The sequence below is a fragment of the Lactuca serriola genome, chromosome 6, assembly GCF_051521515.1.
Source record: "Lactuca serriola cultivar US96UC23 chromosome 6, Lser_US96UC23_V15, whole genome shotgun sequence".
NCBI classification, from domain to species: domain Eukaryota; kingdom Viridiplantae; phylum Streptophyta; class Magnoliopsida; order Asterales; family Asteraceae; genus Lactuca; species Lactuca serriola.
In genome coordinates, this window is record NC_136413.1 from 131,277,429 (window position 1) to 131,288,317 (window position 10,889).

Below are 10,889 nucleotides of genomic sequence, written 5' to 3' on the forward strand. Positions count from 1 at the left end.
AGGACTCACAAATCTCATACCTAATACATGTTTTTGCTTTTTCCAATGAACATTCTCATTGTAAATAGCCTGGTTAGTAGAAATTACCTCAACTTCATCTGGTGGATCATATGTATCTTCACAAGGTGGACTGTCTGGGGTGACTTGCTCCTTTGGGCACAACTTACTCAGAAACTCATCCTCCTTTGTCTTGTTCATAGAAATGCACTTATCATGATCACTGTCCCCTTCCATGTGAATGTCATCATCTTGCTCTCCTTGCAAATCCTCGTTTGGACGTGGAATATCATCCATACCACCATGTAAATCTTGCATGTCGATACCATCATTCATATCCATACGACTGTGAACTTGTTCACGATCTTCATTTGCACCAGATAATTGGTCCAAAGAACAGCTAACTTCTGCTTGCTCTTCTAGAATCCATTGATGTACATTAACACCAAGATGGTCCATATATACATCGATTACACAATCAGAAGCATACCCTACTTCGATTAATTCCATGTAATCCATGTCATTCGCGATTAACCTTAAACCATAAGGAAAAACAATATCGGACATGCAAAAGTACACATTCACACATATCTCACATGCGAATCTTTCAAGGAACTCGACAAATTCCTTCTTGTCCATTCCAGCAAAATCAACATCATCAAACCGTTGCTCTGCTCCATCTGTGTAAGTAATAGAGGGGTATCTGGTAAAAAATCTAGCAAAATATAGATCAATCTTCATGAAAACGGCCATAGCAACAACAAAGTTCCATGATTTGAGTGACTAACACTTGAAGAAAAGGATAGGACCGAAGAACAAATAAACAACTAAGTCCGATGCGGAAGTTATAGACGAAAGTGAAAGAAAGGGACAGTTGAGGGGTTTAAACGTACAATATCTCTCATTAACTACTGTGCACACGTGACAATGAAATGACCTTATTGAATATGACATGGAATGCCAGGTAAGATGGGGTCACTGGTTGACCCCTTCATTTTTTCAAGATTGCCCTTCTAAACCAACAAATAACAAGTTTATGCCCTTAAAATGCAAAAAATAGTTACGAGGGACTATTTAAACTATTATATGGAACTTTATCGGGCTAGAGTGACAATAACCCTTTAAAAAAGATGTTTTGAATTTTTATACTTTGATCATGATTATATATTTTCAATTAAAATGAATGATAAAAAAACAAATCATTTTTTTTAAGTAGATGAATACAATAGTACGTTTTAATCAAAATATTTACAAAACAATTTTTATTATTGATTTATGTGATCTCAATTATTAAAAAAGTTTATTCATTTACGTGTGTATACAAGGATAACAAAATATATTTTTGTTAAAACTTAAGTTCGTTTATATAATTCTTCTGCTACTTCACGTCCTCGTTCATCGTCTCCCTAAATCGAGCACGAACACAAACAGGTTTTGGCACCGGAGGCAGGAAGATCTCAGACATTGGCGACTCAGGTTTCTTGCTTTCTCTTGTCTTGCTCGTGTATGGTTGTGTATTCTGTAAATGTGACCCTAGTTTGTTTAATTGCTTCGTCATCCCTGTCTAGTTAGTCGTTTGCAAGTCTTAGTTTTGATGTGTAATCGTTAGTTAGTCGAGTTCAAAACGGCATCGTCAATTTTCTGTAAATTGATGCACTTTTCAGTTGTCAACTACAAATTCAGACACCAAACGCAAATCCATACTCGCTGGAAGGGAGATTGCAGGCATCGTGGACTCAAATTTTCTTTCTTTCACCTTTCTCGTGTGTGTTTGTGCGTATTTTGTCATTATGAATTGATAAACTCAGTTTTTAATTGGATGTTATCATTGTTTTAGTTGTTTGTATTTATTAATTTAGGTTGTTATAGTTAATCTGGTCGCTTGTAATCTCTATGCTTTAGAGCCCTAATTCTAAAATCATAACAATGGAAACATTTGTTTCCCAATCGGTTTTTCCTCTTGGTTTGTTGTTTGTAATTCTACGCTTACATACTTTCCATTCTTTTGCTTTTCAATCTTAGAACATGAACATCATGTGGCTAGGGCTTTATATTACAGAGTAGAAAATAGGATTTCGAGGGTTTTGAAATGACCTTTTGATTTATCCGTATGTAAACAAGACTTTTGTGTTCAAATATTCGTTAGATGATGATTATCATTAAATTTTGGTTGCTTTTACTACTACTTTTTCTTTTTTCTGTATGAATTCCTGTTTATTTTGATCCTAGTTTGGATTTAATTCACTAGTGATGCGTGTTTGTCTTATGTTTCAGTAAAAGATATACAAAGAACACTGAGATGGATGAAGAAGTGTTGGATAAAGCTGTATATTTGTATCTAAAGAAAAAGGGATTCACCCAAACTGAACAGATTTTTCAACAAGAACAACAAAACAAGAACAACAAGAACTCCAGCTCATCTATCACTGCTACTGATGTTTCCCTTTCAGATCCAGATCTTGCTAAACAAATCCTCACATTTTCCCAGTACTATATTTACCATTTTACCCTCTCTTCACATCTTCCTCAATTATCAATTAATTATTTTGTTATTACAATGCATTATGCTTTCAGGTCAGAAAGTATTCCAACACTGTATCATGATGGATACAGCAAGTTGAGGTCATGGACATATAGCTCACTAGATTTATACAAGGTGCCCATATATTCATATATACTCAATGTCATATCTTCTTTGGTTTTATAATTTTATCATATGTTCATTACTTCATTTATTATATTTTAATGCTTTTAACAATGCAGCATGAATTGCTTCGTGTTCTCTACCCAGTATTTATCCATTGTTTCATGGATTTAATAGCAAAAAGCCATCTTCAAGAAGGTATACACATAATCACACACACATATACATATCTTGAATTTAGTTATTTACAACATATGCCACTCATTTTATTAAAAATTTGGGTTTTCACTTTTCAGCTCGAGCATTCTTCAATACCTTTCGTGAAGATCATGAGATGATGCATTCACGAGACCTCACAAAATTAGAAGGTGTTCTTTCCCCATCTCATTTAGAGGTTAATTACCAAAACACCCCTTAACTTATAAACTTTATTTCACTTTTTCCACTATATCGAAATAAACTCTTGTAAATATGCAGGAAATGGAGTTTGCTCACACTCTAAGGCAGAGCAAAGTGAATATAAAGATATGTCAGGTTACCTTTTGATCCTTTTATAAATTTAATCAAAATATTATATGATAATAAATTAATAATTAATAATAGCCTTGTTGTATTTTTCTTTGTAGTATTCTTATGATCTTCTTCTTCAATATCTACACAAGACACAATCCATTACAATGCTTGGTATTATCAATGAGCATATTGACTTTCAAGGTAAGTTTTTTATTACAATCTTTTATGTCATTTAAAAAAAAATGTTAAAACTTTTAATCTTTTCACTATTTGGACTATTTTTTTTTCTACAGTTTCTCCTGGACAACCTAGCTCTATATCTGATGATGCTGAAGCCTTTTCACTTGTTGGAAGTGGACAAGATGCTGCTAATTTAATAAACCAGAAAGAAATACATTGGGGGGTTAGTAAAAAAAAACAGTAAAAAACTAAATATCTTATTATTTTCACATTCTATGTAAGAAACTAAAATTTTAATTTTAATTTTTTTATAGTTGCTTGAAGATTCTTTAGAAGATCGGCTTGATAAAGCAGGTGGGTTGCTCTCAGATTCAGAAAAGACAGAAGGAGAAGGCAAAGAAGGAGAGTTAGATGAAAATAAGGTATTTTTATTTATTTATTTATTTTAATTAATTGTTTAGTTTTACAGTTTTACTTTATTTTGTTGTGTTTATTATTCAGAAAAAATCAACAGAAGGTGGAAAGCAAGGTGGGCCCCTCAAGAAGCTAAAGAAGGATAAAGTTGTTGGTGGGGCAGGGAAAGCTGCCCGAGGGGAAGGTGAAAAGTCAACTGCTGCCCCACGGGTCAAACCCGAGCTTACTTTGCCAACAATGTATGTTACATAGTTTTTTTTTTTAAAAACATTTATTTATTTATTAATTTTTTTTTAAAAATCTCAGATCAACAGATGTAGAACATTCTATTCTTGAAGACCTTAGAAACCGTGTACAATTAAACAATTCCACACTTCCTTCAGTTAGTTTCTACACATTCATTAATACACACAACGGGTATTTGTAAATTTTGTATTATTTCAAATATTTCCTTTCTTCTTTATCTTTTATTTATATTATTTTATTTTATTTTCGTTTGTTTCAGATTAAATTGTTCATCAATATCCCACGATGGATCATTAGTAGCTGGAGGTTTCTCAGATTCATCACTCAAGGTCTTTTCCCTTAATTTTATTTCTTAACATTCTAAATTTCTATTATTTATATTATTTTCTTATTTTTTTATAAACTTAACATGTGGCAGGTGTGGGACATGGCGAAACTTGGGCGTATGGGGAGTTGTAAGTCATCCAACTTATTTACTTCAAAACTTAAATAATTAACTTTTTAAATAAATGTAAAAAAAAAAACGAGTTTCTGTTTTCAGCTGTTTTGCAGGGTGAAAATGATGAAAACACACATGGATCAAATAATGGAAAAAGGTCTTACACTTTGTATCAGGGGCATTCTGGTCCAGTTTATTCAGCTTCATTTAGTCCTTTCGGGGATTTTCTCTTATCATCATCATCAGATTCAACAAGTATGTTTCTTTTTTTATTTCTTTTTATCATGTTTTACAGTGGATATATATAATATATAATATTATATATAAACATTTACCGCAGTTCGATTATGGAGCACAAAGTTGAATGCAAATGTCGTCTGCTACAAAGGTCATAATTACCCTGTATGGGATGTTCAGGTAGAAAAGTCAAAAGTCAAAAAGTTTACTATTACTATTTTCTATTGTATTAAATTAATTTGGTAATTATTTTCAGTTTAGTCCACTTGGACATTATTTTGCAAGTGCATCTCATGATAGAACAGCTAGGATTTGGTCAATGGATAGAATCCAGCCTCTAAGGATACTTGCAGGACACTTATCCGATGTTGATGTGAGTATATATTTTATTTAAGTACCAAAATTGCAAAAACCAGGTATACCGAGGGACCAAAAACGTAATTTTTTTTTTGGCAGTGTGTACAATGGCATATGAACTGCAATTACTTGGCAACCGGATCAAGTGACAAAACTGTTCGTTTATGGGATGTACAAAGTGGTGAATGCATAAGAATTTTCATTGGTCATAGGAGTATGATTTTATCATTGGCCATGTCACCCGATGGTAGATACATGGCATCTGGTGATGAAGATGGAAGTATCATGATGTGGGATGTTTCCAATGGTCGATGTGTCACTCCTCTTGTGGGCCATACTTCATGTGTCTGGTCTCTTGCTTTTAGGTAAACTAACTCTTCTATTCTTTCATTTCATTCGTGGGCCCCACATGACAAAACAGGTTGTACTGATGAATATGTTTCAGTTGTGAGGGATCGCTTCTTGCGTCTGGTTCGGCTGATTCAACCGTCAAGTTGTGGGATGTTAATACAAGTGTGAAACCACCAAAAACCGAAGACAAGTAATCATTTTTATTTTTATTTTTTAATTTTTTTTATATGAATTTAAATATAGTTTTACTTAATGAATGTGTTGTTTGTTTTGTTTGATTTGTTAGTAAAAGTGGAAATACAAATACAAATAGACTGAGATCACTCAAGACTCTAACTACCAAATCCACCCCGGTTTATGCTTTAAGGGTAAACACTCAACTTAATTGAAATAGCAACCTACTTTCATCTATTTGTGTATTATTCTTAATTATAGCGATACATTTTCATTTTTTTAAATTAAAACATTACTTCCATATTTTCTTATTAAGGCAAAAAAAAAACTTCCTAATGATAATATTCTACTTTCTATCCCTATTTGGACAATAAAATAAAAATGAAAGTAGGATGCTATAATAAATAAACAAATGAAAGTACAATGTTGTTTCTTGTATTTGTCTTTACATATGAAAATTTGTAACGATGTCATTTTTTTTATTGGACAGTTTTCGAGAAGGAATCTTCTTTTTGGTGCTGGGGCTCTTTCAACAAATGTGTAAAATTGGAGGGGGTGGGATGTGTTTTTCATTGTTGCTTTTAGGGATGACGACTTGAGAACTTTCAACTTTGTTCACATTTAGTCATTGGATTTTTTTCGTGTTTGATTTACCCCTGAGTTATTTGAAATTATTTCAAATAATTCAGGGGTAAATCAAGCATGAAAAAAGTTTAATGACTAAATGTGATGAACAAAATTGAAAGTTTGTTACCCTTTCAAGCCATTATCTTGTAAATGGTTCTAAATGTTATTAAGAATGAGCAAAAACCGAATATGAAGGTCACAAAAGTGAGGATGTTGTAATAGTCGTGTGATATACCTTTATTTTGTAAGGTACTAGAAACAACAATTTGAAATACAATAGAAGCGACTTTAATCACATAGAAATTGAAGAAACAAAGATTGTGGTGGTTTCATACATATAGGACATAGGCAACGGTTTTCATTCCACATGGTGGATACAGATGTTGTAGATCGTGTGAGGAAGAGATAACATATGATAAATAAGTGTGAAGATAATGCAATGTTAAATTTGAATGAAGTTTTTCTCTTTATAAGGACACAAGCTTTGATTAGAGAGTGGATGCATAAGATCAAAGTCGTGGAGTAGTACATGAGTAGTCTAAGTGTTAGTTGCCTTTACATTATTTGTGCATTTTGCTTAGTTTTCACTGCTTTTATTTTAACTTGTTTTGTGGATGCTTTTCTTCCTAGTTATTACTTGTATCTATCTTTTCTATTTGTGTGTTGGTTCTATGTGTACATTCTCACCATGCTCTTTTTGATTTTCGATCTATATTTCATTTTATTGCTTGTATGTCTTTTTGCCTTTGTGAAACTCTACTGATTATTTCTTCTTTGTGGGTTGGCGTTTCACTTATATGTGTATAAAGAAACTCTAGTTAAAAGTTTATCTTATTGACTAGGATTAAAACAATGAACTACAACATGCTTTTGTGATACACATTCTATTCTATAATATTCCTTACAAACACAACACATGACAAAATAAACTAAGGGATGATTACAGTAAGAGATAATGACTTGAAAGGGTAACAAACTTTCAAATAGTTCATAATTAGTCATTGAACTTTTTTTCGTGTTAGATTTAGATTTACCCATGAATTATTTGAAATGTTCACATTTTACCCTTATTATCGATTGTAACCGGTCATTAGGGCAAAAGGTGAAAAAATTCAAACAATTTAGGGGTAAATCAAGCACACAAAAAAAAAAATTCAACGACTAAATGTGAATACAGTTGAAAGTTCGTTACTAGGGGTGTAAACGAGCCGAGCTGAGCCCGAGCCTGACCAAACTCGAGCTCGACTAGTTTAATTTTGAGGAAGCTCGAGCTCGATTCGAGCCTTAAAATGAAGTTCGAGCTCGACTCGTTAACAATTTAGTGGGCTCGCGAGCCTAATCGAGCCTAAACGAGCGTCTCTCTCTCTATATATATATATATATATATGTGTGTGTGTGTGTGTATATATATATATATATATATATATATATATAGGGTTAGGTTATTTTGTTTTTACTAAGTATTGTGTGCCAGAATGCACAGATCTGGACCAATAGATGAAATTAATCAATGGACATGAATTGAGAGTGTATGATATTACAATGGGGTAACATGTAGCATATAATCACACAAGTTTAAGCAAAATGGTATTTTGGACAATTAACTACATTTATAAAAGGAAATTTTTGGATTTTTAGGGATGATTAATTATCCTAATTTAAAAAAATCTGAATTTTTTAATTAATTCAATTTTAATTTTTTACCAATTTTATTCTATCAGAATATTTTTTGTTAGAATGATGCTCTTTCAGAATTTTATTCTAATAGAATATTATTTTGTTAGAATGACGGAATGCCAACCATAAACTAGTAAATATATTTTCGATTTCGATTTTATTCTTGCAGAATATATTTCCAATGCAGATATTTGATTTGAGAAATAAAAAACAAATTCATTCATATTCTTACAGACTAATATCCTTATACATTTAAAATAGTTATACATATTCTAAAAGAATATCATCAAAGATGAATAAAATTCTTAAAAAATAGCATTCTTGAATATACAATTATTGAACAAATACACTTGATCTTCTTCAGTGGTCCGTATAATCCACTTGATCTTCGCATATATACTTGTTGTTGAACTCGATTCCAAATATTTTTCTTGTATAATCAATATTGAATTCCTTCTCTATGCAATTCTGAAAGAATAAGATACATTACTCATTAGTATTACCCGTTAAACAAATATACTAGTTAACAAACATTCGTAAAGACATTCTAACAGAATACATTTATATAAATAAATTCTGACAGAAAACATTACAAAATGCACTTAAATAACATTCTTTTAAAAATCTTTTGCGAATAATAGACATCAAATTGATGATTGTTACTAACATCATTCTAAAAGACATTCTGCAAGAATGATTCATTTAAGCTGTAACTAAAAAAAACATACTATAAATTCTGAAGTACACAATACAACCATTCTAATAGAATGTCGCAGACATTGAAATTCTATCAAAATACATATAAACAATTAACCAAAATTCTATCATAATGCATATAAATAATTAACCATTCTAATAGAATGTGGCAGACATTGAAATTCATTTACATAAGTATCTGAATTCCAATTGAAATTCTTACTAACAATTAACAAATGGTTTATTTTTACACCAAATAACATGACCAGAACCAGTAAAAAAAACCTAGATTTCAACTATGCATTTTATCGAACACTTGGTGTGCTTCTTCAATTTCTTCAAAAAAAAATTAGTGAGAGTCTTATCAATTCAGTTTCTTGGTGGTCAAGAACTGGAGATACAACTAAAAAAACATGTTATGATTAGTACAAGAGCATACCAATTCAGTTTCTTGGTGGTGTCGTTGACGACCTAAAATCCCCTGTTGCCTTTGTTTTCACCTCCTTTTGCAGACTCCACAACAGGCACCGAGCACCTCTTCACCGCCATCTGCTGCTGTTGCTTTTCCCCGATTTCTGTTCAACAAATTGATTTAGTTCAAACACAAAATCAATTAATAAGATTAGAATCGATTTTGATGACAGATGACTCGATTAGCGATAAACGATTTCATGGAATCGATATTTTCCTCCTCTTCCTCCTTCGAATCGGTGAATCACTGGAGGTGCTTCCTGATTTCTGATTCCAATCGTGCTTCTCCTCCTTAATCCGACAAAGATGAGCACAGGGGGATCTTCCCCTTGATCTTCTTTGCTGCCGACGACGGGAGAGGAACGAAGAACCGTTGACTGCCTTCCTTCGCATCTTCTGCCATTGAAGAATTTTTCAATCGCATCTTCCGGTTGGTGAACTAGGAGTGAAAAGGGTTTGAGGATTCTGGAGGTTTTATTAGACAGGATTTAAGAGAGAGGCTAGGTCAAATATACTTACTCTATTTCCTTAATTGCAAGATTCAATTAAATGATTTCCTTAATTAAAAGTATAAAAGGTCCAAAATACCCTTAAATGATTTATTTAATTGTTTATTATTTCTTGAATTCTCATTGGTGCATTTAGACACACAATACCTGCTAAAAACATTTGAACCTAGCTCTCTCTCTCTCTCTCTCTCTCTCTATATATATATATATATATATATATATATATATATATATATATATATATATATATATAAGCTCGTTTAGGCTCGCGAGCCCATGAATTGAAGCTCGGTTCGAGCTCGTTTAATAAACGAGCCTCGTATTTAAGCTTGAGCTCGGCTCAGGCTCGTTTAATTCGATCTCGAGTCGAGCTTTTAACGAGTCGATCCCGAGTAGCTCACGAGTAGCTCGGCTCACTTACACCCCTATTCGTTACCCTTATGACTGGTTGTAGTGTTGACTTATTTTTAGCTTGTAGTTTAGTTAACCTTTGTTAGTTGAATCATTTGAATATGTAGCGAGTAAAATGTAGTTAATTTTGTTTTTGTTTTTATTATTTGTTTGTTAATGTTTATTTGACAAAATTGCAAAAATGGTCATTGTGCTTTGCATTTTTTCAGAAAAAAATGTCCAAACCATTAAAGTTTCGGATTGGTGGTCATTTTGAACTAGTTTCGTTGCGTATTTGGTATCTCCGAAAACTGAAATTTAATGTTTATTTTTTTATTTTAATAATTAAAAATAAGAGAGTGCCCACCTCTCTCTCTTTCTCTCTCACAGTGGAATTCACATTTCTCCACTTAGTGTTTCTTACTTTCTTAAGACTCTTTACGGAAATGATTTTTGATTCTACCTTTTTGGATTTTGGTAATTCTTAGTGTTTATAAGGAGGAGTCTTAACAATGAGCTTAGTCATCACATTGTAGATACATAACATCAGAGAAGACTCATTGACCCACCATTCATATATAACATATGTAACAAATTTCCTAGAGCGAGTATGTTTTCTTTTCATGTTTGTCAGTTTCTCCTTAAGATTAGTATGTTTTTTTCCCAAAGATTTGGATCTTTGGACAATAAATTCTATAAGATGTTTGCCCTTTTCAACCAAATGGTTTCGTTCTCATTTGTTCGGAGGTTGGACTTTATATCAGTAGATGAAAGTTGTAACATCCATAAAATTTCATAAAAATTTAAACTTTTTCAAACCAACCAAAAATATTAATTGTTTACATTTTAGTTTTCAAAACATGTTTAACACCAGAGTTCTCCCAAAATTACAAAACACAACATGAGGAGGTGCATGATCAAGCCTTTGCCTTCCCACGATCATCTGAGGTACCTGAAACATAATCCA

At 32.2% G+C, this 10,889-nt stretch overlaps 1 protein-coding gene and 1 long non-coding RNA gene across 2 annotated transcripts; one reads left to right on the plus strand and one right to left on the minus strand.

Moving 5' to 3' along the window:
* Positions 1-1,343: 1,343 nt before the first annotated feature.
* On the plus strand, positions 1,344-6,836 carry LOC145056831 (transcription initiation factor TFIID subunit 5-like). The gene is made up of 20 exons (XM_079004557.1): positions 1,344-1,473; positions 2,272-2,484; positions 2,572-2,653; positions 2,761-2,839; positions 2,938-3,035; positions 3,119-3,175; positions 3,268-3,355; positions 3,448-3,557; positions 3,649-3,756; positions 3,836-3,987; positions 4,055-4,165; positions 4,254-4,323; positions 4,413-4,449; positions 4,536-4,688; positions 4,774-4,850; positions 4,927-5,043; positions 5,127-5,392; positions 5,473-5,568; positions 5,665-5,746; positions 6,043-6,836. The coding sequence occupies exons 2-20, from the start codon at positions 2,297-2,299 to the stop codon at positions 6,094-6,096; spliced, it is 2,025 nt and encodes a 674-aa protein (XP_078860683.1). The 5' UTR covers positions 1,344-1,473; positions 2,272-2,296; the 3' UTR covers positions 6,097-6,836.
* Positions 6,837-8,081: 1,245 nt separating this feature from the next.
* On the minus strand, positions 8,082-9,233 carry LOC145058964 (uncharacterized). The gene is made up of 2 exons (XR_013686589.1): positions 8,992-9,233; positions 8,082-8,324 (listed from the first exon to the last, which is right to left on the minus strand). It is a non-coding gene; the product is annotated as an uncharacterized LOC145058964 (long non-coding RNA).
* Between the last annotated feature and the right edge of the window lie 1,656 nt (positions 9,234-10,889).